The 27388-nt window shown below is 35.7% G+C and overlaps 1 protein-coding gene across 6 annotated transcripts in view; it reads left to right on the forward strand.

The window, feature by feature from the left end:
* CLCN5 (chloride voltage-gated channel 5) overlaps positions 1-27388 on the forward strand; it is a 155198-nt gene that overhangs the window by 83120 nt on the left and 44690 nt on the right. For all 6 annotated transcript variants that reach the window (XM_025468637.3, XM_025468641.3, XM_025468639.3 and 3 more), the window contains one exon: positions 26343-26489. In XM_025468637.3, the coding sequence (XP_025324422.1) occupies positions 26343-26489 (147 nt within the window). The remainder of the gene's footprint in view (positions 1-26342; positions 26490-27388) is intronic.

A 27388-nucleotide genomic window follows, 5' to 3' on the forward strand; every position in this document is an offset into this window, starting at 1 on the left:
TGAAGAACTGTGTCTAGATTCTCTTGTTTTTGCATGTATATGTCCAGTTGTTCCAAAAACCATTTTTTAAAGATTTTATTTATTTATTCATGAGAGACACACAGAGAGAGGCAGAGACATAGGCAGAGGGAGAAGCAGCCTCCCTGTGTGGACCCCAGTGTGGGCCTTGATCCCGGGACCCTTGGATCATGACCTGAGCCAAAGGCAGACACCCAACCACTGGGCCATCCAGGTGCCCCAAAAACAATTTGTTGAAAAGATTGTCCTTTCTCCATTGAATTGCTTTTGCTTCTTTGTCAAAGATCTATTTTTGTATGGGTTGATTCCTGGGCTCTCTATTCTGTTTAGTTATCAATTTGTCTATTTTCCATCAACACTGCACTATCTTAACTATTATAGCTTTATAGTAAGTCTTAAAGTCATTTAGTGTCAGTGCTCCGACTTTGTTCTTTAATATTGTGTTGGCTATTCCAGGTCTTTTGCCTATCAATATAAACTTTGGGATCAGTTTGTTGATATCCACAGAATAACTTGCTGGTATTTTGATTATGAGTGTATTGAATCTATACATCAAGTTGGGAAGAACTGACATCTTGACAATATTGAGTTTTCCTATCGAGGTACATATATGGTGTTTCCATTTATTTAGGTCTTTGATTTCTTTCATCAAGTTTTGTGGTATTCCTCAAATAGCTCTTATACATATTTTGTTACATTTATACCTCATTATTTCATTTTGCTAACGTAAATGGCATTGTATTTTTAATTTCAAAAACTGCTTCTAGTAAGCAGTTGACTTTTGTATATTAACCTTGTATCCTGCAACCTTGTTATAGTCGCAAATTACTTCCAGGAATTTTTGTGTTGATTCTTTGGAATTCTCTACATAGATAATTATGTCATCTGTGAACAAAGACAGTTTTTATTTTTTTCTTTCCCAATTTGTATACTTTTTCTTCTTACTGTCTTTTGCATTAGTTGGGACTTACAGTTATATGCTGAATGGGAGTGGTGAGTAAGGACATCCTTGCCTTGTTCCTGATCTTAGTACAAAACATCTAGTTTCTCACCATTAAGTATGGTGGTTGCCAGAAGAGAGATGGGTGGGGGAGGAGTGAAATAAATAAGGGGGATCAAGAGTTCACTTGTCTTGATGAGCACTCAGTAATGTATAGAATTGTTGAATCATTATGTTGCACACCTGAAACTAACATAATACTCTGTTTAAAAAAAATATGATCTTAGCTCCAGGTTTTTTGTAGATGTTCTTTATCAAGTTGAAGAAGTTCCCTTCATTCCTAATTTACTTAGAGATTTTCATCATGAATGGATGCTGGGTTTTGTCAAATGGTTTTTTGGGCATCAATTGATATTGTAAGTTTTTTCTTCTTTAGCCTGTTGATGTGATGCATTACATTAATTGATGCTGGAAATGCCTTCCTTGTGTACCTGAAATAAATCAACTTGATCATGGTATATAAATTCTTTTTATACATTGTTGAATTCAATCTGCTAATATTTTGCTGAGGATTTTTGCAACTATGTTCATGAGACTTATTGGTCTGTAGTTTTCTTATAATGTCTTTGTCTTGTTTTGGTATTAAGATAATTCTAGCCTTGTACAATGAGTAAAGAAGTATTTTCTCTGTGTCTGTTTTTCAAAAGGGATTGTAGAGATTGTACCTTCTGTTTTGGAAGGTTGTTAACTAGTGATTCAATTTCTTTAATAGATAGAGGCATATTCACTAATGTATTTCTCTTTGAGTTTTGATAGATTGTGTCTTTCAAAGAATTGGTCCATTTCATCTAGGTTCTCAAATTTGTGGGCATAGATAGAATTATTAATAATATTTATTGTATTTGTAATATGCATGTGATGAATAGTGATGGTCCCTGTTTCAGTTTTGATATTAGTTATGGGTATCTTCCCTGTTTTTTTCTTAACTTGGCTAAAGATTTTGTTGATTTTTTCTTTATTGCTTTCCTATTCAATTTTATTGATTTCTGCTATAATTTTTATTATTTGTTTTCTTCTGCTTAGTTTCAGTTTAGTTTCCTCTCATTTTTCTAGTTTCCTAAGGTGGAAGCATAGGTGAATGATTTTAGATCTTTTCTTCTTTTCTAATATATTCATTTAATGCTCTAAATTTCCTTCTAAGTTCTGGTTTTGCTGTGTCCCACAAATTTTGACAAGTTCTTTATTTTCATGTAGTTCAAAATGTTTTTAAAATTTTCTTTGACACATGTGTTATTTAGAAGTGTGTTGTTTAATCTTTGACTATTTTGGCTTTTCCCAGCTATCTTTCTGGTATGGATTTCTAGTTTAATTCCATTGTTTTCTGAGAGCAGACTTCATATGATTTCTGTTTTTTTTAATTTGTTAAGGTGTATTTTATGGCCTAGTGTGTCATCTATCTTAGTGAGTGTTCCATGTGAGCTTGAAAAGAATGTATATTCTGCTGTTGTTGTTAGATTAAGTCTTCTATTGATGTCAATTAGATCTAGTTGATTGATGATGCTGTTTAGTTCAACTATGGCTTTACTGATTTCCTGCTGTTGGATCTGCTCATTTCCAGTAGAGAGATGTTGAAGACTTCAACTTTTTTTAAAAAAGATTTTATCTATTTATTCATGAGAGACAGAGACAGAGGGAGATGCAGAGACATAGGCAAAGGGAGAAGCAGGCCCCATGCAGGGAGCCTGATGCAGGACTTGATCCCGGAACTCCAGGATCACACCCTGAGCCAAAGGCAGACACTCAAGCTACTGAGCCACCCAAGTGTCCTGAAGACTGCAACTATTAACAGTGGGTTCATTTATTTCTCCTTGCCATTCTATTAGTTTTTGCCTTATGTATTTTTTTCAAACATTTTATTTATTTACTTGAGAGAGAGGGAGTGGGAAGAGGGTCAGAGGGAGAGAATCTTCAGACACCCCACTGAGCACGGAGCCTGACAGGGGGCTTAATCCCAGACCCCTGAGATCATGTCCTGAGCTGAAATTGAGAGTCAAATGCTCAACTGACTGAGCCACCCAGTTGCCCCCTGCGTCACGTATTTTTTATGTTCTGTTGTTAGGCATGTATATATTAAGGATTATTATAGTTTTTTCGAGAATTGACTTTTTATCATTATGTAGTACCCCTTTTTATTCCTGATAATTTTTCTTGCTCTGAAGTCTGCTTTGTCTAAATTAATATAGCTAGCCTAGTTTCTTTCTGATTAGTATTAGTATATCTTTCTCCATATCCTTGCTTTTAATCTGTGTCTTTATATTTAAAGTAGATTTTTTTTATAGAAAACATAGTTGGGTATTATATTTTTTAAAAAGATTTATTTATTTTGAAGACAGAGAGGGAGTGGAGGAGGGGCAAAGGGAGAGGGAAAGAGAATCTCAGACTCCCTGCTGAGTGTGGAGCCTGTCATGAGGCTTGATCCCATGACCCTGAGATCATGACCTGAGCCAAAATCAAAAGTTAGACACCTAACTGACTGAGCCACCCAGGTGCCCCTATTGTATTTTATCTACTCTGAGGGTCTCTGACATTTAATTCAAACATTTAGATTACTGAAATTTAAAGTTACTTATTTAAATGTAAACTTACTGATATGGTTGAGTCTCCATATTATCTACCATATTGGCTCCTTTTTCCTATTTGTTATGCTTGTTTTCTCATTGTCTTCCACTCTTTATGCCTTCTCTGGGTTTTTTTTGTTTGTTTGTTTTAATTTATTTTATTTTATTTATTTATGATAGGCACACAGTGAGAGAGAGAGAGAGAGAGAGAGGCAGAGACATAGGCAGAGGGAGAAGCAGGCTCCATGCACCGGGAGCCCGACGTGGGATTCGATCCCGGGTCTCCAGGATCGCACCCTGGGCCAAAGGCAGGCGCTAAACCACTGCGCCACCCAGGGATCCCTCCTTCTCTGGTTTTAATTGAGCATTTGGTTTGATTATATTTTTCCCCTCTCTTTAGCATATTAATTATACTTCTTTTTTAAAAACTTTTCTTAGTGGTTATGCTTATGTTTTCAGGTCCATTTACAAGTAATCCAAGTCTTCTTTCAAATAACACACTTACAAATAACACACACACATGGATAATGCAAGTACCATATAACAGAGTATTCCCACTTCCTCCCTTCTATCCATTACAACATTGCTGCCTTTCATTGCACTTATCCATAGGCTATCATCACCAAATGAATTGTTGCCATTATTATTTTGAATTATATTCTACTGTTATCTGTTAGATTAATTAGAATAAAAACATAACTAGATGTTGGGACACCTGGGTGGCTCAGTGGTTGAGCGTCTGCCTTCAGCTTGGGGCATGATCCCAGGGTCTGGGGATTGATTCCCACATCAGGCTCCCTGCAGGGAGCCTGCATCACCCTCTGCCTATGTCTCTGTCTCTCTCATGAATAAATAAATAAAATCTTTAATAAAAAAACATAATTAGGTGTTAACTAGACTTACTGTGGTGATCATTTTGCAATACATAAAAATATCAAATCATTACATCGTAAGCCTGAAAGTAGTATGTTATATGTCAGTCACACCTCAAAGAAAAAAGGGCAGGTAGGAAAGAAAGGGAAAAAAAGAATGAGAAAATATTTTATTTTACTTTTATTTATTCCTTTTTTAGTAGCACTCTTTATGTAGATCTGAGTTTCTGACATCTGTCATTTTTCTTCTTTCTGAAGAATTTCTTCTTCATTTCCTGCAAGGCAGGTGTCAACAAATTCCCTCAATTTTTGTTTCCCTGAGAAAAAGCTTTATTTTTCCTTCATTTTTGAAGGATAATTTCTCTTGATTCAGAATTCTTCGTTCATGTTTCTTTTTAACAATTTATGTATTTTACTTTTCTCCCATGACTGCATGGATTCTGAAAAGAAGTCTGATTCTATTCTTATCCTTAGTCCTCTATAGGTAAGGCATTTTTTTCCTCTGGCTATTTTCAAGACTTTTTCTTTGTCTTTGATTTATTTATCTTCCTAAGAGTTCTCTGAGCTTTCTGGACCTGTGATTTGGTATCTTTAATTTTATGACATCCCTTTCATTATTGCTTCAAGTATTTCTTTTGTTCCCATCTTCTCCTGGTATTCTCATTATGCCTATGTTACACTTTTTGTAATTATCCTCTAGTTAGTTCTTGACACTCTGTTCATTTTTTTTTAATTCTTTTATTCTCTTTGCATTTCAGTTTTGGAAGTTTCCATTGACATGTCTTCAGGCGTGCTGATTCTTTTACTTTGCTTTGTGCAGTCTATTGATGAACCATCAAAGCCATTCTTCATTTCTTTTAGGGATCTTCTGCATTTCCTTTAGATTTTTTTTTTTCAGTTTCCATTTCTCTGCCTACATTATTCTTCTGTTCTTTCATGTTGTCCACCTTTTCTATTAGGGCCCTTAGCATGTTAATCATAGTCATTTTAAATTGCTGATATGAAAATTCCAACATTCCTTCCATATCTGACTATGGTTCTGATGCTTGCTCTCTCTCTTCATGCTTTTTTTTCCTTTCAGTATGCCTTGTAATTTTTTTGTTGAAAGCTAGACATTACATATTGGATAAAAGTACCTGATTATGTATATAGGCATTTAGTGTGAGGTTTTATGTTTATCTAGATGGGGGTTAGTATGTGTTTACTTTTTTGCTGTAGCTGTGTGACAGAGACTAAAATTTTCTCTAGTATTTTTGTTTTTATCTCTCTCGTGTACTTGGGTTTCTCTACAGATGACTTCTTAAATAAAGTTTAAAACATACAGGTTTTGCAGTTGTATTTCCCTCTTGTTATTCAGGAACTCTATTGATGTGATAGTAAGGTGGGGGAATAGTGTTCAATAGTCCTATGATTATGTTTCAGTCTTTTAGTTTTTAGTTGTGAATTTCATAAATTCTTCTCAGTTTTATGTTTTATGCCTTTCCACACTTAAGTGAGACAGGAAGGCTAGAGAAAGCTAGAATTGAGTTTTCCTTTTTCCTAAGTTGATTAGGCTCTGGTCAAATATCTGTCTTGAGGGCCAGCCTTGATAAGAAACACAGAATGCTCTTGTTCATTTTATGCTCTCGTTGAGAAGCACAGGGGTTTATTCTCTGGTCTTCACTGTGAGAACTAATGGGGCTCCTGGGGGTAAAATTTATGGAGGTTTTGGTGTCCTTTAAGACTAGAGTCCCTCAAGTTCTTAATTCTCAAACTTGTCCACACTAAGCCTCTAGTGATTCTTCTATTATATCTCAGGTTCTATTCTAATATTGGTTCATATGGAGGTTTCTGCTGTGTAAGCTTTGATTCTTTATATCCACATGACTGTCTCTCCAGTTTAGGGAGAAGCAGTTTGACCTGTGACCTCAGGTCTCTGATAGATCTAAGAAGAATTGTTGGTTTTCAGTTTCTTCAGTTTTTTATTTTTATCATTGTGAGGATGAGAGAGATGACTTCCATGCTCTTTACATGCTTGCCCAGAAAACAAAGTCCTCTTCTGATTTTTTACTTGGATAATATATCTACCTTTTTCTATTGCCTTTTTCAGTGATGACATGGATATATTCCAGTTCTGTTCCTTTCACTTCAGTTTATTGCATACATTCCTTGATACAAAAAGTTGCTTATTTTAGTACATGTGAATTAATCCATTTTATATCTTTCCATAGTCAGATATGATTTTGTGTATTTCTGTTTCTGGGATAAATATACTATTCTGTTTTTTTAAAAAATCAACTTAAAGCCCACTCCCTGAGCATAAATACAGGGCCATCAATGGGAGATAGGGCTGCACAGGCACTTACCTTACTACCTAGCCTGCTAGTCTTGGCACTGGGCTAAGGGCACATTTTGTTAAAGCCATGAGTGTGCCTCACCCAGCTACAGGGTGCACAGCTGTTTCCCATGCACCATGCCCAGCCACTATGCAGCACCCAGCCACTGTGCTGCCCCAACCACCTTTGTGTTCTGAACCCAACCATGCCCAGCCATTGCTATGTACTATGCCCAGACTTGTGCCCTGAACACCATGATGGCACAGTCCCCAGATGCCACAGTGCTTTGGGGAATCCATATTAGGACTAGTGACCCAGCATAGATTTTTCTAACATAACTACCCGACTCCCAAGTCCCCCAGTGGGCATGCCCCTTCAGAGCTGGCCTGCTGGGGTCCCAATAACACCACAGAGGGTAAGCACAGCCCATAACAGGCAGAGAGGCAGTTCAGACCATTGCACTAAAGGAACAATGAATCAGACAAAGTGGCAGGGCATAAACAACACATGTAGGATACTCTCCTAAAGTTCAAGGTTCTGGTGGACAAGGGACACTGCACTGCAGGGCACTCCATGACCTCTTCTTCATAAAGTCACTATTTTCAAGAGCAGAAGGCATAGCTGACTTTCATTTTGTTTATGTTTTATTTATTTATGAGAGACACACACACACACAGAGAGGCAAAGACACAGGCAGAGGGAGAAGCAGGCTCTATGCAGGAAGTCCGACATGGGACTTGATCTCAGGTCTCCAGGATCACGCCCTGGGCTGAAGGCAGCACTAAACCGCTGAGCCACCCAGACTGCTCCATAGCTGACTTTCTTTTTTTTTTTTAATTTATTTTTAATTTTTATTTTATTTTATTTTTCATAGCTGACTTTCTTAATACACATGAACAGACACAGAGACTTAGACAAAATGAGACAGAGAGATATATGCCAAAAGCAAGAATGGACAAGGCAACAGCAAGAGATCTAAGCAAAACAGACATAAGTAACATGCCTGATAGAAAATTTGAAACTATGGTCATAAGGATACTCACTGGACTTGAGAAAAGAGTGAAAGGCATGAGTGAGAACTTTAACACCGAGAAAAGGAATAAGAGCAGACATAAAGAGCTCAATAAATGAAATGAGAAACATACTTGATGGAATGAAAAGCTGCATGGAAGAAGCAGAGGAAGGAATTAGTGGCCTAGTCAACAGAGTAATGGAATGTAATCAAGCTGAACAAAACAGAGAGAAAAGAATTAGGCAAAATAAGAATAGACTCAGGGAAGTCAGTGACTCCATGAAACATAATAGCATTTATATTATAGCAGTCCCAGAAGAGGAAGAGAGAGAAAAGGGGGCAGAACATTTATTTGAAGAAACAATAGCTGAAGACTTCCCTGATCTGGGGAAGGAAACAGATATCCAGAACCAGAAGTTAGAGAACTCCCATCAAAATCAATAAAAACAGACCTACACCAAGGTATATTGTAGTTAAATTGGCAAAATATAGTGATAAATATATTTAGAAGCAGCAAGACAGAAGACAGTAACGTACAAAGGAAAATTCATAAGGCTAGCAGGCAATTTTTCAACAGAAACTTTGCAGGACAGAAGGGATTGACATGATATATTCAAAGTACTGAATAGGAAGAATATGTCCCCAGGAATACTTTAACCAGCAAAGCTATCATTCAGAATAGATTTTCCCAGATAAACAAAAACTAAAGGAGTTTGTGACCACCAAACCAGCCCTGCAGGATGTATTAAAGAGACTCTTGAGTGGAAAGGAAAAACCAAAAGTGACAATATAAAGGTAGGAAACACAAAAGCACTAAAAATGGATATTTTTTGTAAAAAAATTTCCTTGACTGCAAGGAACTAAAAAATAAAAGGATAGAAAATATAAAAACATATACCTAAAATGTGGGCAGGAGAGGAGAAAAGAATGGGTTTAAACCTAAACAGCCATCAACTTAATATAAACTGCTATATGCAGAAGAGGTTATATACAAACCTGATGATAATCCTATATCAAAAACCACTAATAAATATGCAAGAATAAAGAGAAAGAAATCCAAATATATCATTAAAGAAAATCATCAAACAATGAAATAAGGGCACCTGGGTGGCTCAGTTGGTTAAGCATCTGATGTTGTCTTAGGTCATGATACCAGGGTCCTGGGATCGAGTCCTGTATCAGGCCCCCTGCTCAGTGAGGTGTCTGCTTCTCCCTCTACCCTACCCCCTGCTCATTATCCCTCTCTCTTTCAAATAAATATATAAAATCTTTTATTTTTTCACATCTTTTAAAATTTAAATTCAGTTTGCCAACATACAGTATTAACACCCAGTGCTCGTCCCATCAAGTGCCCTTCTCATTGCCTGTCACCCAGTTACCCCATCCCCTTCCCAACCTTCCCTTCCACAACTCTTTGTTTGTTTCTCAGAGTTAGGAGTCTCTCATGGTTTTTCTCCCTCTCTAATTTTTCCCACTCAGTTCCCCTCCTTTCCCATATAATCCTTTTCACTATTTCTTATAATTGGAGAAGGACAATCATCATATGATTTTACTCATACATGGAATATAAGAAATATAAAAAAAATTTTTAAAAAACCATGAGAGATAAGATCAAAGAAAATCTCCAGAAACAACCACAAAACAAGTAATAAAATAGCCATAAATACATATATGTCAGTAATTACTTTGAATGTAAATGGACCAAACACTCTAATCAAAAGATGTAGGGGTGACAGAATAGATAAAAATAAACCAAGATCCACCTATATGCTACCTACAAGAGACTCATTTTAGACCTAAAGAAACCTGCAGATTGAAAGTGAGGGGATGGAGAAATATCTATTATGCAAATAGATGTTAAAGCTGGAGTAGCAATACTCATATCAGACAAAATAGACTTTAAAACAATGTCTGTAACAAAGAAAGAAGAAAGAAAGAAAGAAAGAAAGAAAGAAAGAAAGAAAGAAAGACGGACACTATAAAATAATAAAGGGGACAACCCAACAATAAGATATAACAGTTGTAAATATTTATGCATTCAATATGGGAGCACCCAAATGCATAAAACAGTTAATAACAAAAAAACTAATCAGTAGTAATACAGTAATAGAAGGAGACTTTAACCATCACACTTAACATCAATGGACAGATCATCTAAACACAAAATCAGTGAGGACACAATGACTTTGATGACACACTGAACCAAATGGTTTTAACAGATCTATTCAAAACATTCCATCTTAAGGGGCTCCTGGGTGGTTCAGTAGGTTGAGCATCTGACTCTTGATTTTGGCTCAGGTCATTATCTCAGGGTCCTGGGATCAAGCCCCACATCAGGCTCCCTGCTCAGCAGAAAGTCTACTTGTCTTCCTTTCTCTGCACTCTTCCCCTTGTGCTCTCTCTCTCAAATAAATAAATAAATCTTTTTAAAAAAGAACATTCCATCTTAAAACAGTAGAATACACATTCTTTCCAAGTGCACACAGAACATTCTCCAGAACAAATCACATATTAGGCCACAGAACCAGCCTCAACAAATTTAAGAAGATCAAAATCATATCATGCACCTTTTCTGACCACAATGCTATATGAAACTAGAAGTCAAACACAAGAAAAAATCTGGAAAGACCACAAATACATGGAGGTTAAGTAATATGCTACCAAACGATGAATGAGTCAACCAGGAAATAAAAGAAGAAATAAAAAAGTACATGGAAAAAATTGAAAATGAAAACATAACCATCTAAAATCTTTGAGATGAACAAAAATGGTTCTAAGAGGAAAGTTTATAGCAATACAGGCCCATCTCAAGAAGGAAGAAAAATCTCAACCTAACCTAACACTTAAAGGAGCTAGAAAAACAACAACAAACAAAACCCAAAACCAGCAGAAGGAAGGAAATGTTAAAGATTAGAGCAGAAATAAATGATACAGAAGCTGAAAAAAAAAAAAACAAGAGATCAATGAAACCAGGAGTTGGTTCTTTGAAAAAAATCAATAAAATTGATAAACCTGTAGCTAGACTTACCAAAATAAAAAAGAAAAAGGACTCAAGTAAGCAAAATCATAAATGAGAGAAAAGAAATAACCAACACCACAGAAATACAAGTAATCATAAGAGAATATTATGAAAAACTATATGCCAACCAACTGGAAAACCTCAAGAAATGGATAAATTCCTAGAAATATATAAATGACCAAAATGGAAATAAGAGAAAATAGAAAATTTGAACATATTGATAACCAGCAAAGAAATTGAATCAGTAATCCAAAAACTCCCAAGGAAGAAAAGTCCAGGACAACATGGCTTCAGAGGCAAATTCTCCCAAATATTTACAGAGGAGTTAACGCCTATTCTTCCCAAACTATTCCAAAAAATAGAAAGGGAAGGAAAACTTCCAAATTCATTCTATGAAGTATTACTTTGATACCAAAATCAGATAAAGACTCCACTAAAAAAGAGAATTACAAGTCACTTTCCCTGATGAGCATAGAGGCAAAAATCCTCAACAAAATGCTAGCAAACTGAGTGCAACAATAAATTTAAAAAACTGTGCACCATCATTAAGTGGGATTTATTCCAGGGTTGTAAGGGTTGTTCAGTATTCTCAAATCAATCAACATGATACATCACATCAATAAGAGAAAGAATAAGAATCATGTGATTATTTCAATAGATACAGAAAAAGCATTTGACAAAGTATAACATCCATTCATGATAAAAACCCTCAACAAAGTAGGTTACCTCAACATAATAAAGGCCATATAAAAAAAAAAAACCCCACAGCTAACATCACGCTTAATGGGGAAAAGCTGAGAGCTTATCCTCTATTTTCAGGAACAATGCAAGGATGTCTACTCTCACCACTTTTATTCAACATATTACTGGAAGTCCTAGCCACAGCAATCGGACAACAAAAAGAAATAAAATACAAATCAACAAGAAAGAAGTAAAACATTCACTATTTGCAGATGATGTGGTACTCTATGTAAAAAATCTTGAAGGATTCCACCAAAAATTGTTAGAATTGATAATTAAGAAAAGTTGCAGGTTTCAAAATCAATGTACAGAAATCTGTTGCATTTATTTACACCAATAACGAAGCAGCAGAAAGAGAAATTCATAAAACAATCCCATTTATAAGTGCACCCACAATAATATGATACATAGGCATAAACCTAACCAAAGAGGTGAAAGACCTGTACTCTGGAAACTATAAAACACTGTTGAAAAAAATTGAAGAGGACACAAAGGAGTAGAAAGATATCCCATGGTCATGGATTAGAAGAAGAAATATTCTTAAAATGTGTATACTACCCAAAGCAATTCCACACGTTTAAGGCAATCTCTATCAAAACACCAACATCATTTTTCACAAAAGTAGAACAAACACTCCTAAAATTTGTATGGAACCATAAAAGAACCCAAATAGCCAAAGCAATCTTGAAAAAGAAAAGCAAAACTGGAGGCATCACAATTCCAGACTTCAAGTTATATTACAAAGCGGTAGTCTTCAAAATAGTAGAATACTGGTGCAAAAGCAGACATATATGGAACAGAATAGAAAACCCAGAAATAAACCCACAACCATATGGTCAATGAATCTTTGACAAAGAAGGAAAGAATATCCAATGGGAAAAAGACAGTCTCTTCAACAAATGGGATAACTGGACAGCAACATGGAAAAGAAGGAAATTGGACCACTTTCTTACATGATACAGAAAATAAAAATAGATTAAAGACCTAAATGTGAGACCTAAATCTATAAAAATCCTAGAAGAGGGGATCCCTGGGTGGCCCAGCGGTTTGGCGCCTGCCTTTGGTCCAGGGTGTGATCCTGGAGTCCCGGGATCAAGTCCCACATCAGGCTCCATGCATGGAGCCTGCTTCTCCCTCTACCTGTGTCTCTGCCTCTCTCTCTCTCTCTCTCTCTCTCTCTCTCTCTCTGTCTCTCATGAATAAATAAATAAAATATTTAAAAAAATCCTAGAAGAGAGCACAGGCAGTAACCTCTTTGACATTGGCCATAGCAACTTTTTTCTAGATAGATCTCCTGAGTCAAGGGAAACAAAAGCAAAAGTAAACTATTGGGATTACATCAAAATAAAGATCTTCTGTAGAGCAAAGGAAATCATCAACAAAATGAAAAGGCAACCTACAGAATGGGAGAAAGTATTTGCAAATGATATATCTGATAAAGGGTTCCTATTCAAAATGTATAAAGAACTGACACAACACCCCAAAAAACAACCCAACTAAAAAATGGGCAGAAGATGGGGTGCTTGGGTGGTCAGTTGGTTAAGCATCTGACTTTGACTCGGGTCATGATCTTGATCATCTTGGCCATGACCTGAGATCAAGCTCTGTGTTGGGCTTCCCACTCAGCAAGGAATTTACTTGTCCCTCTCTCCCTCCCCCTCCCTCTCTCCCTACTCATGCTTTCTCTGTCTCTCTCTAAAATAAATAAAGAAAATCTTTTTTTTTTAAATGGGCAGAAGGCATGAACAGATAGTTCTCCAAAGAAGACATATAGATGGCCAAGAGATATGTGAAAAGATGCTCCATATCACTGATCAGGGAAATGCAAATAAAAAACTACAATGAGATATCACCTCACACCTGTCAGAATGGCTAAAATCAACAACACAGGAAACAACAGTGTTGGGGAGGATGCGGAGAAAAAGGAACTCTTGTGCACTGTTGGTGTCGCCACTGTGGGAAACAGTATGGAGGAGGCTCCTCAAAAAGTCAAAAATAGAACTACCCTACTATTCAGTAATTGCACTACTTGGTATTTTTACCCAAAAACTACAAAAACAGTAATTCAAAGTGATACATGCACCCTGATGCCTATAGCAGCATTATTTACAATAGCCAAAATAATGGAAGCAGCCCAAGTATCCATCAACTGACAAGTGGATAAATAAGTGGTATATGTACACAGTGAAATATTATCCATAAAAAGAATGAAATCTTGCCATTTGCAATGACATGGATGGAGCTAGAAAGTATAATACTAAGGGAAATAAGTCAGAGAAAGACAGATAACATATGATTTCACTTATATGTGGAATTTAAAAAATAAATGAGCAAAGTGAAAGAGCGAGGCAAACAAGAAACAGACTGTTAACTATAGAGACTGAACTGATGGTTACTGAAGAAGAGGTTGGTGGGGGGATGGGTTAAATAGTTGGTAGGGACTAAGGAGGGCACTTGTGATGAGAATTGGGTGATGTATGGAATTTTTGAATCACTATATTGTATACCTATATCAAATATAACACTGTATGTTAACTGGAATTAAAGTAACAAGTTAAAATCAACTTAAAAAACTTATCTGGAATTTATTACAGTATTATATATACTGTAATTCTATATTGTTTTTCATTTTGATATCTAGCAATCCCTCAACTGTTTACCAAAAAGCAGTTCTTATATTTGTGTTTATTCTTGTTTATTAATACTTAAATTATTATAATAATTTGTATGCATTGCTAGAATCTTTATTGTTATTCCAATTTCACAAGATTTTAATGATTGTTTTTTTGTGGAGGATTGAAATCTGACAGGATGTTTGCATATTTATGTTTAAGAAAATGGAAATTTCATAAATATGTGGAGTTTAAATAAAATGTGTTTGACCTATAATCGGTTAATGAAGAAATTGAAAGAGAATTTAAAAACTACCTTGAAACAAATGAAAATCAAAATGTAATATACCATAATTTATGGGGCACAGCAAAAGCATTTCTAATAGGGAAGTTCATAGTGACAAATGTATATCTAAAGAGACAAGAAAAGTCTTAGATTAACAACTGAACTTTACTCCTGAAAAAGAAAGAAAGATGGAATTTAGTTGGAGGGAGAAAATACAGAGATTAGAGCAGGAATAAGAGAAATAGAGACAAATATATAGTAGAAAAGTTTGACGAAACTATGATCTGATTCTTTGAAAAGATTAACAAAATTGACAAATATTTAGCTAGACTCACCAAAAATTAAAGAAAGGACTCAAATAAAATGAAATGAAAAGGGAGTAGTTACAACTGATACCACAGAAATACAAAGGATCATGAGACTACTATTAACAAATATACATTAACAAGTTGGACAACCTAGAAGAAATGTATAAACTCCTATAAATATACAACCTACAGAGACTGAATCAAGATGAAATAGGAAAGCTGAACAGACCAATTACTAGAAAGGAGATTGAAACAAAAATCTCCCAATAAAAAAAGTCTTGGACCAGATGGCTCTACTGGTGAATTCTAGCAAACATTCAAAGAATTAATAGTAATTCTTCTGAAATTCTTCCAAACACTAGAAGAGGAGAGAACTCTTCCAAATTTATTTTATGAGGCCAGCATGACCCTGATACAAAAACCAGACAACGATGAAAAAATTACACAAGAAGAGAAGAATATAGACCCATATCTCTGATGAACATAGATGTAAAAATCCTCAACAAAATATTAGTAAACTAAATTCAGCAATACATTAAAAGGTTCATGCACCATGATCAAGTGGGACTTATTCCAGGGATGCAAGGATGGTTTAACATCTGCAAAACAGTCAATGTGATACACTTCATTAACAAAATGAAGTATAAAAATCATATCATCTCAGTGGATGCAGGAAAAGCATTTGGTAAAATTCAACATTAATTTATGACTAATACTCTCAATAAAGTGAGTATAGAGGGAACATACTTAAACATAATAAAGTCCTTATATGAGAAACCTACATTGAACGTCATGCTGAATGTTGAAAAGCTGAAAGCTTCCCATCTAAGATCAGGAAGAAGACAAAGATGCCCACTCTCACCACTTTTAGTCAACATAGTTTTGAAATCCTGGTCAGACCAATTAGGCAAGACAAGAAATAAAAGGTATCTAAAGTGAAAAGGAAGAACTAAAACGGTCACTATTTTATCTATATATAAAAACTGTTGAGATCATTAGATTTGTCTACCTATCTCCCTCCCTCCCTCCCTCCCTCCCTCCCTCCCTCTCTCTCTCTCTTCCTCTCTAAAGGCTCCACCAAACAACTGTTAGAACTAATAAATGAATTCAGTAAAGTTGCAGAATACAAAATCAGCATGCAAAAATCTGTTGCGTTTTTATATAGTAATAATAAAGTATCAGAAAGAAAAATTAAGAAGACAGTCCCATTAAAATTGTATCAAAAAGAATAAAATACCTAGGAATAAATTTCACCAAGTAGGTGAAAGACCTGTGTATTGAAACAAACGAAACATTAATGAAAGAGCTTGAAGAAGACAAATAAATGGAAAGATATTACATGCTAATGGGTTGGAAGAATTAATATTGGCAACATGTCTATACTACACAAAGCAATCTACAGATTCAGTGCAATTCCTATCAAAATTCCAATGGCATTTTTGCAGAAACAGAACAAATAACCCTAAAATTTGTATGGAACCATAGGGGACCCCCAATAGCCAAAGCAATTTTGAGAAAGAAAAAGCTAGAGTTATCTTGCTCCCCGATTTAAAACTGTATTATAAATGTACAGTAATTAAAGCAGTATGATATTGGCATAAAAACAGACATATATAAGTGGAATAGAATAGAAAACCCAGAATTAAACCTACACATATATGGTCAATTAATTTACAACAAAGGAGGCAAGAATACACAGTGGGGAAAGGACAGATTCTAATAAATGGTCTTGGGAAAATTGGATAGCTATATGCAAAAGAATGAAACTGAACCACTGACTTACACCAGGTACAGAAATTAACTCAAAATGGTTAAAGATTTGAATGTAAGAACTGAAACCATAAAATCTTAGAGGAAAACATTGGCAGTAAGCTCCTTCCCATAGGTATTGGTGATGTTTGGCTAAACTGACACCAAAAGCAAAAGCAACAGAAGCAAAAATAAACAAGTGGAACTATATCAAACTAAAAAGCTTCTGCACAGCAAAGGAAACCATCAAAAAATTGAAAAGGCAACTTAAAGGGGAAAAATATTTGCAAATCATATCTGTTAAGGGGCAAATTATGATTTGCAAATCATATCTGTTAATCATATCTGTTCTAATATCCAATAGAACTTAGAAATTTTAATAAAAATGAAATTAAAAACAGGCAGAAGGTCTGAATAGACATTTTTCTACAGAAGACATACAGATGGTCAACAGTGCATGAAAAGATGCTCAACATCATTAATCATCAGGGAAATGCAATCACTTCACACCTATTAAAATGACTGTTATCACAAAGACTAAAAATAAGGAGGTTGGCTAGAATGTGGAGAAAAGGGAATCCTTGCACATTTGTTGATTGGGAATGTAAATTGGTATAGCCAGTGTGGAGCACAGTATGGAGGTTCCTCAAAAAATTAAAAATAGAACTACCATGTGATCTAGTAATCCATGTGTTCATCAATGGTTGAATAAAGAATGAAACACACACACATACACACACATTCTCATGCACATGATGGACTATTAGCCATAAAAAAGAATGAAATCTTGCTATTTGCAATGACATGGATGGAACATAAGGGCATTATGCTAAGTAAAATGAGTCCAAGAAATATAAATGCCATATGATCTCTCTTATGTGTACAATCTAAAAAAAGAAACTAAGCTTATGGATACATAGAATAGGTTGGTGGCTTCCAGAAGTGGAGGTGGGTGGGGGTGGTAGACTTGGGTAAAATATTTGTGTTTTTGTTTAAATAAATTGAGTTAAAATCTTTAAATTTTTATTTAAAAATTTTTAAAGATTTTATTTCTTTATTTGACACAGAGCACAAGCAGGGGGAAAGGCAGAGGGAGAGGAAGAAGCAGGCTCCCCGCTAAGCCTGATGCGGGGCTCTATCCTGGGATTCTGGGATCATGACCTGAGCTAAAAGCAGATGCTTAACAGACTGAGCCACCCAGGTGCCCCAGTAAACTGAATTTTTAAGAGGATAATGCATACACTAGTATCTTTGCCTATTTATTCTTCTAGGTGAATTTCACTTTCAATCTTTTAAGTTGTATAAAAGATGCCATGGGGACTTTAGATTAATATATAGATGTAGTACCATTCAAATTAGTATCTGTTCATTCTTGCTATATTCGGACATTACATCCAAGAGCATGATAAATATTTTGACTTATATCTTCATTTTTTTTCTATTTGACTTTTGTAAATTTTAAACTAATATTGTAAGGGCACCTGAGTGGCTCAATGTGGAGCCTGCTTCTCCCTTTGCCTGTGTCTCTGCCTCCCTCTGTGTCTCTCATGAATAAATGAATAAAATCTTAAAAAAAAAAACCCAAAAAACTAATATTGCATTTTGAGTTTATGTCTCTATCATAAATAATTGTATTTTCTAGTTCTATGTTAGTACATAGGAATGCAGTTGTTTCTGACTTATTTACCTTATAATTTCTGGATTCATGTATTTAGTTATTTTAGTTAATATTCTTAGAGCTGTATAGATATATGTCTGCAGTCTAAACATCTGAGTATCATATTTCTTCCTTGCCTATGTACGCTCTTCCCTTTTACATCTTAAAGTTTTTCATGCACTATATTAAATATAATTGGCAACAGGAAGGAAGCATCATTGCCTTCCTGTATTAAAGAGAATGCTATTTTGCAGCTTGGTTTTAATTTAAACATTCTATATCACGTGAAGACTGAAATCCTCCACTCAGAATATTTTGAAAATTTTAATCCAGGATAAATATAAATTTTAAAAATCCATTCTTGACATCTGTTAAAATAATTATGGCTTTTAAAATTTTATTTGTTAATCTGATAAAGTATGTTGATAGTTTTTCCTTGTGATACCAATCTTATGGTATTGGAATAAACTGTCATTATTTATTGCATGCAACTCTTTCAAATGTGATGCTCTTTATTCAGTTTGTTAAACTCTAGGACTTTTACTCATATATTCCAAAGTGAAAGTGATCTCTAATTTTTGAGCATTGTCTTTGTGAGGTGTGACAGACGCTTGTCCTTGAACCACATGGAGCTTCTCTAGCCATCTTGTTCATTTCTCTCTTGAAAGCTTTTATGACAGTGTTCTTACATTCAGAGTCTCTGAGATAAAACCAAAGAAAAGCTGATCTGCTAAGGGAAGATAGCACATGATTGTTTTAATTTTAGCTTCTCTGAATTTTTAAAGCCCCCTTGCCCTTTTCTTTAATAAATTATCTACTAATGTATTTTTGCTGTTCGTCTGTTGGGATCCAATTTTAATGGTTTGAAATATCTCTTTATATATGTCATGGCTATTACTCTTGGAAAAAAATTATAGAAAATACTAGTTGTCACTTTCTTCATTTTCACAGCAGTCAGTGTGGTTTAATATTAAGATATTATTTTCCTTTTTCACTTTCATTTTATCATGAATATACAGTGGAGTTTTTAAAAAGCTGTGTGACAGGTGATGTCATTGCTCCAATGGTTAATGGAATATGTGAAGCAGGATTTAACTGTCCCTTATTAAAGCAGACATTAAAAAAATTTTCAAAATGCCTGTCATTAATTTTGTTTTGGAAAATATAGACTCCCCCCTAAAAATATTAATGTATAGTGATTGGAGCATTATTATATTGAAATATATTAACAAATATTTATTTTTAACATTCCTGGATTTTAATTTCTAATAAATAGCTATAGTTAGAACCCATATACATAAAAGCTCTTTAAGCTCTTCAATAATTTTGAAGACTAAAGGGATCCTGAGACCAAAAATTTTGAGAACTGCTGCTCTGGTACTGCCTGCTTTGAGTCCTGTCTTTTCTCATAACCTATACTTATCTGTGAGGATGACTCCCAGATGAAGACTACATTCTGAGAAGCAGCACTATTATTTCCTCCTGGGATTTTTTACCTACAATTTGACAGATAGAGAAGGCTAACCCAAACCTCTGAAATAAGCACCTTCCATGGCTCTTAGAGACTACACAGCAAGGTTTGCATTTCATTTCTGCTTCTCAAAATAATGTAACTAAAACTGGAATTGGACTATAAACTAGATTGTTTCCTGAACTCTCTCTTTGTGTCTGGCACTTGGGAACAAAGATTTACCCTGTCCTCAGGTAACTCAAAGTGTATGTATAGAAAAAAATTGATTTTATCATGTCTTTGTCAGTTTTTATCACCTTTAGTATTATACTTAGGATCATTTTAATGTTTTATTTTTAATGATACGATAATACTTATATCTTGGTAGATTCTATAATGTCTCTCTCAAGCTTTTCTTCCTCTTGCATTCTTTCTTTTCCACTTTTGCAGCATCTGGCATATATTACTTACACAGAATGCCATGTGCAGGTCAATAGATATTTTTGTGGAGCAAAAATAAGAAATAGAAAAGCTTATTGCTTCTTTGTGCTTCTTAGCATTGGAATGTGTGATGTATTTTTTTATATTCTCATTGAAGGGCCATGTGTATCAGCCCACCCATTGGTTTATACATTTGTTTTTGCCAAATGGGCTAGTTGAGATGGAAGTATTAATGTATTTGTGCCGACAGATGTCACTGTCACTAGTAAAACAAGGTGTCAGTAAGGCATAACATAAACTAGCACCATCCCCTGCCACCCACACCTTGCTTTTGCAGTACAGCCTTTGGCAATATGCACCCCTCCTTCCCAAATCACCTACATTTAAACAGGAAGTAGCAAACTGCCTTCCTATAGCCCTTTACTTCATTCTCTTCCAGCGTACTGCTGCCACACTTACCTCTTAAAATCATGTTTTTTTTTTTTTTTTAATCATGTTCCTCCTCAAAAACCACAGTGATTCCATTGGCTTCCCAAGTCCTCCATGATCTATCTCCATCCATTTCCTCACAGATACCTATCCTGCCCTGTAGTCAAGCACAAATGCCAGCCACATTTTTATCTCAAGACTTTGGCTATTTTCCCCCCCTGGACCTGGAATACCCTCTCTTTCTTCTTTCAGGAAGCCTTCTCTGGCTTATAGTATCCTCTCCATTTCCTGAATACCAGTTGCACTCTTATTCGAACAGCTTAGCACTTAGCTGTTCTGTAATTGCATTGTATGAAAGTTCTCTCCTCAACTAGGTCATAAATTCCTTGAGAGTAGTGACAGGGTAACATATTTTTCATATCCCCAGTTCCCTACCCTCACGGTGCAAGGAATAGATTTACTGAGTGTCAGCCGTATAAATACATTGATTGGCTGTCAGCTCTTCTTCCCCAACTGGAATACTCCTCAGTAAGCATTTATTGAACACCTACTCTGGAACAACACTAGAGTTGCTGGGACAACAGAAATGAGAAGGACATGGTGTAGCCAGAAGACCAAAGTGGAAGATATTATGCAATCAACATAGATGTCTGAACAAAGGAGGTGTTGAGGGAAAAGCTTTTTTGAGCTGGCCCTAAACAGAATGAATGGGATTTCATCAGGCTGCAAAGGGGATGGAGGACTGGATGGGATTCTAGATCGAGTATCTGTCCTGAGCAAAGGCATGGAGGTGCAAAAGTACGTGGCTTATAAGGAGTATAATAAATTTGTGGGAGAAGATAAGATGGAATCTAGATTTGATATGGCTCTGAATGCCGTGAGAAGAAATTTAAACCTGACCCTATGGGCATTGGGGAACCAGCTTATGATTTTAAGCAAGAAAGTGACAGAAGGCACTAAAAGTGCCTTTAAGCTGAAAATGTCAGCTGTGTAACACAAATATCAACAAAACATTTTCCCCAATTGCCTTCCTCCCTGATCCTCCATTATATGACAGGCCCTATATGTAATCCACTAGCTGGGATAATATTTCAAATCCCCTTACTGTGTTCCTTTCCTACCTGAAATTCTGGCTGATTTCAGGTTCGTGGCCATAGGGAAGTTTGATTTATTCCAGATGGACCATTCTCTGGGCTGACAGGTCACAGTGAAGCTGCAAACTGTTTTGGAGAGAACCAGGGGCTTGGAGTTTAACTGCACGTGGGTTCAAGTCTCAATGTAAGGAGCCTTATTTCCTCACTATTCTGCTGCTTTAACTTTTTCTCTTGAACTTTTTTTTCTATCTGCAAAATAAAACCAATGGCTGGACCAGAGTGGCTTATCCATACGCAAATATCACTTTTGAGTTTTAACAATTATGTTTATTTCCTTTGTTGAACTCCTATTTATAGCATCTGTTTTGCTTGATTTACTTGCTACTTCAAATTTTCTTTGTTGACTCTTTCTTTCTATGTACTTATTAGGGAAGCACTTTATAACCTAAACAGTGAACCAGATAGCTGCTCCAGGAAATGTTTAGAATGAGGCAGCTGAATTTAGCTGGATTGTTCTATGTCAGTGGGTTACAGGAAGGAGTTTGTAAGGTCCCTCTGGGAAAACTGAAAACTTTTCCAGCTTCTCCTTTGCAAGCCCTCATCCTGTAGTGTCATTATTTTGTTTTCATGAATTCCTAGAACAATAGGTACACCCATCTGAAAATATGACTACAGGACATATTCCAAAGTCAGATATAAATTATTTTTGGACTCCTCCTACTTTTTCTTCCTATGATTTGTGTGGCTAATGTAAAGTTGCTGGCACTGTGTATTTTACATCATTTCCTGAATGAAATGCGATCAGTGAAGAGAGAGGAAAAGGATTCTGTATTATTTTGCAAATTTTCTTGCCTTCTTTTTCCTCCAGGGCTAGTCACAGTATGGGCATTTAATAAATATAAACAGAATGAAAACCTCTGGAGTTGTGCTACTCTTTTAGCCTCAGTTCTTCACATCAGCTAAAATGATGTTTGTTTTTAGGTAAGATTTCTAGAAACCTGGAATACCTACTCTTGAGATAGAGTACTTTTTGTAAGTTTGTTGAATGTGGTAAATCCAGAATTAGACAAATATTAACTACAAATATTGACTCTGATGCCAGCTGCATTTTAAAAGGAAAGTTAGATGTGGAGGGTGAAGACAGGGAACATGTCTTGTTTTGATTTTATGGTTTGCGTTTAAGTTGATATTATTTCTGCTATATTTTTCATTTTCATCCTGTTGAGTTTGAGGTAGCAATACAAGTGTCAAGTGGAGTTCTTGGGAATTCAGGACTAGAGCCTGAGGTAGAGATGAGAGTTAGGGATAGTAGGTTTCTTTAAAGGATCAAATAAAATAAATCAGACGACGGTGGAGAAGGATCTGTGATCTCAGATCCAGAGCTGAGGGGCTCTTTTTTTTCCTTAGATAAAAAGTAAAAACACTTCTTCCTGTATGGTAAAAACACTTCTTCCTGTATGGAAGACAGAAAAATTCAGAATTTCCTCTGTGTTGTTAGTAATAGGAGAAAACTGATAAGGATCCTGTAGTAGATCAGTTTCCCTAGAAGCGACAACTGAGACAGGGCATTCTGGGTAAACATTTTTGTTGTGGAAGTGCTCAAAAAAAGGGGAGTGAAGGAAGGAGTAGAGCAGGGGAAAGTGTCCAGCAAGGACGAAGGATTTACAAGCAGCAACCAAGGAGCTCTGCTCAGGCCACAGAGGATGGATTCTCAGTTTCCTGGGACCCACTCGATCCACATAGCAAGGTTAGAGTTTTTGTAGCTGAGCAAATGGTTTCTGATCCATACTTTTGTATATTATTCATTATTAATTAGTACCTTTGGATAAATGACCCTACCTTCCCTACCTGACCATATATCACCACATACATAAGCATGGTAGTGTTCCTGAGGAACTTCTTGTTCATGTCTGTACACAGTTCAGGCTTTTTGTGCATATTAAGGGAGGCTGCTGGGGATGCATTTCTTTTCTTTATATATGTCCTTATCCATAAGTGAATGACAGATTTTCCTTGGGATATCTGTTCTCTTGGTTTCAACATCACCTTGATGTTGATAACTCTCAAATCTTTGTCACTAAATCTTCATCTCATCTGGCCTCCCCAGCACCATCTTTGTATCTGTCCTTCTGTCCCACAATGATTTGTACATAGTAGGTGGTTCATAAATGTCACTCACACATCAGTCAATCTGCTGTCTATTACAAGTGAGTTATTAAGGAAGTTGAACACATGATTTAGAGCTTGACTTTTTACAAAATATTAACTGGGCAAGTACTTAGGCTCTCTGAGCTTCATGAGTTTCCTCATCTGCACTAGGAGTGATAATGCCTCGGCATGGATCATTGGAAAAGTTAAGTAAAAGAGTTTAGCTTAAGCACATAGCCCTGTGCCTAAAAATTGATCAGTACCTGGTAAATGTTGGTTATTTATCCTTTATGCCCAATGCTTAAAATATTTATCTGTTGCTCCAGTTTTCTGGCCCTATTGCTTAATTTATCTGATTTTTCCACATTCATCACATATAATTCTGATAACCTTAATAAAGTAAGAAGTTTCTCAAAAGGATTGGAATACTTCAACAGGATTATTATTTGTCAAACCCAAAATAACTATGTTGACTATGATTTTGGATCAAGATTTTCATTTTAAAAAATGGAGGGGGCAAGGCTAGGTGAAGTAAAGTTGACTATAATGCTATTTTTTTTAAATCAATATGCTAAGATTTTTTTGAGTAGAATTTATAATCTGAAGATTAACACTTGGGATGTAGGAAATGTTTCATCTTTAATATTAAATTATTGAGCAGAGAAAAACATTAAACAGCATAACATGACTCTTTTTCCCAGTATTTCTGAGCATCTGCATTGTGTTATGAGCTCTGGGAGAATCAGAGCCATAAGTTAATGTTTCTCTATTCCTAAATGGCCAGCACATTTCTTAGTACTGATGTCTAGGTTTTATTTCAGTTGATTATTTTATTTTATTTTTTAAAGATTTTATTTATTCATGAGAAACACAGAGAAAGAGAGAGGCAGAGACAGAGGCAGAGGGAGAAGCAAGCTCCATGCAGGGAGCCCGATGTGGGACTTGATCCCGGGACTGCAGGATCACACCCCGAGCTGAAGGCAGACACTCAACTGCTGAGCCACCCAGGCGCCTCTTAGTTGATTACTTTTGAACTCCCATGAGTTTTGTACACATGCCCTCATTTGGTTTGCTCATTTGCATGATTCTCAAAAAACTGCTGTTAACTACATGGTAAGGTAGAGGCACATTCCATCTGAAGGGAAACTAAACATACTAAGTAGTTTGCATATCTGTATTGTCCAAGTAAGAACATGAAAGAAGACCTAAGAATAAGCAGTAACCCTGAATAGATATTTTTCCAAAGAAGACATACAGATGACCAACAGACATGAAAAGATGCTCAATATCACTATTAGTGATAGGAAATGCGAAGCAAAACCACAATGAGGTACCACCTCACCCCCACTCAGAATGGTTAGTATCAAAAAGAGAAGAAATAACAAGTGTGGGTGAGGATGTGGAGAGAAGATTACTCTTGTGTACTGTTGGTGGGAATGTAAATTGGTGCAACCATTGTGGAAAACAGTGTGGGGGTTCTTTAGTTAAACATAGGAATAACATGTGATCCAGTAACTCCATGACTGGGTATTTACTTCAAGAAAATTTGAAAACACTAATTTGAAAAAGACATATGTACCCCTATGTTTATTACAGTATTATTTACAATAGCTAAGATATAGAAACAACCCAAGTGTCCATTGGTAGATGAATGGATAAAGAAGATGTGGTATATATACACAGTGGAATGTTACTCAGACCTAGAGGGTATTCTACTAAGTGAAATAAGTCTGACAGAGAAAGACAAATACCATATTATTTGTCTTATATGTGGAATCTAAAAAAACAAATATGAACAAAGAAACAGACTCAAATTGAGAGAACAGGTGGTTGCCAGAGGGGAGGTGGGTGAGGAATGAGTGAAATAGATGAAGGGGACGAAGAGGCAGGAACTTCCATTTATAAAGTAAATAAGTCACAGAGATAGAAAGTACCACATAGGTAATATAGTCAATAATATTGTAATAACATTTTATGGTGACAGATGGTGACTACACTTATCGTGGTGATCACTGAGTAATGTATAGAATTTTTGAATCACTGTGTCGTGCACCTGAAAGTAATATAATGTATGTCAACTATACTTCAATAATAGAAAATAGAATCAGTAGTAACCCAAAAGGTGAAAACCACCAAAATGTCCATCAACTGATACATGAATAAACAAAATGGGGTCTATCTTTACAATGGGTATTTTTCAGTCTGAAAATGGAATGAAGTACTGATACATGCCAGAACATGATGAGCCTTGAAAACATTATGAGATATGAAAGAAGCCAAACACCAAAGGCTACATATTGTACGATTATATTTTTTTTGTACGATTATATTTATATGCAATGTCTGGAATTGGCAAATCATGGAGACAGAGAATAGCAGTTAAAAGGGGCTGGGGATAGTGGGGAGTTTTGTTTATGGGTCTGGAGTTTCTGTTTTGGAATGATGACAAATTTCTGGAAATGGAGAGTGATGATAAGTACAAAACATTGTAAATGAACTTAATGCTACTGAATTGTCTAGTGTAGAATGGTTTAAATGGTAAATTTTATGTGTATTTACCACAATAAATAAAAGATAGTGGTAAGGGGCTTGAAGGTCACTGTGATAAGCCTCCTGTTTTTCTTTCTGCACAGGAGCCATGGATAACAGAGGCTTTCAGCAGGGGAGTCTCAATAGCTTCCGGAGCAGCTCCAGTGATGAAGACTTGATGGACATACCAGGGACAGCTATGGATTTTTCCATGAGAGATGATGTTCCTCCCTTAGATGGAGAAATAGAAGGTAGCATTACTGTTGATGACAGTTTGTCTTTCTAAAAATTATTTTTTAATGTATACACAGTAAAATTCATTTATTTTCTGGTGCAGTCTTAGGAGTCCTAACACATGCAGAAACTTTTGTAACCACCTCCACTGACAGGATCCAGAACAGTTCAACAACCCAAAGAGTTCCCTCTTGTTATATCTCTTTGCAGCCATATCTCCTCCACCCCAGCCCCTGGTAACCACTGATCTATTCTCTGTCCTTGTATTTTTTTCTTTTCCGGGATGTCATATGCATGGAATCACATAGTATGTCACCTTTGAGACTGACTTCATTCACTCAGCCTAATGCCTTAGAGATGAATTCAGGTCATTCATTCCTTTTTCCTTGCTATATATAGCCTGAAATGGGATCACTGGGTCGTGTGGTAAATGTATGTGGAACTTTATAAGAAACTGCCAAACCATTTTCCAGAGTGGCTATACCATTTTACATCTGAACTAGCTATGAATGGAAGTTCTGCTTGTTCCCTATCCTTAACAGCTCTGGGTATTTTCGGTAATTTTTATTTTAGGTATTCTAATAGGCGTGTAGTGTTATCTCATCATGGTTTTAATTTAATTTCCTTAATACCTTATGATGTTGAACATCATTCCATGTGCTTATTTGCCAACCTTATTTCCTTTCCAATGAAGTGTTTGTTCAAATCCTCTCCCTTTTTGATAATTGGGCTTTTATTATCTGGAATACATTTATAAAAGGAGAATTTCCTCTATCATTTGGTTTTCCAGTAACATTCTTTTCAATAACTGCATATAATTTCATGGTATAGCTATACCATAGTTTGTTTAACTAAGTTTCCTGATGTACATTTCAGTTTCCAATCTTTTGCTATTATAAACAATGCTGCAATGATC

Source organism: Canis lupus, chromosome X (assembly GCF_003254725.2).
Source record: "Canis lupus dingo isolate Sandy chromosome X, ASM325472v2, whole genome shotgun sequence".
Classification (NCBI taxonomy): domain Eukaryota; kingdom Metazoa; phylum Chordata; class Mammalia; order Carnivora; family Canidae; genus Canis; species Canis lupus.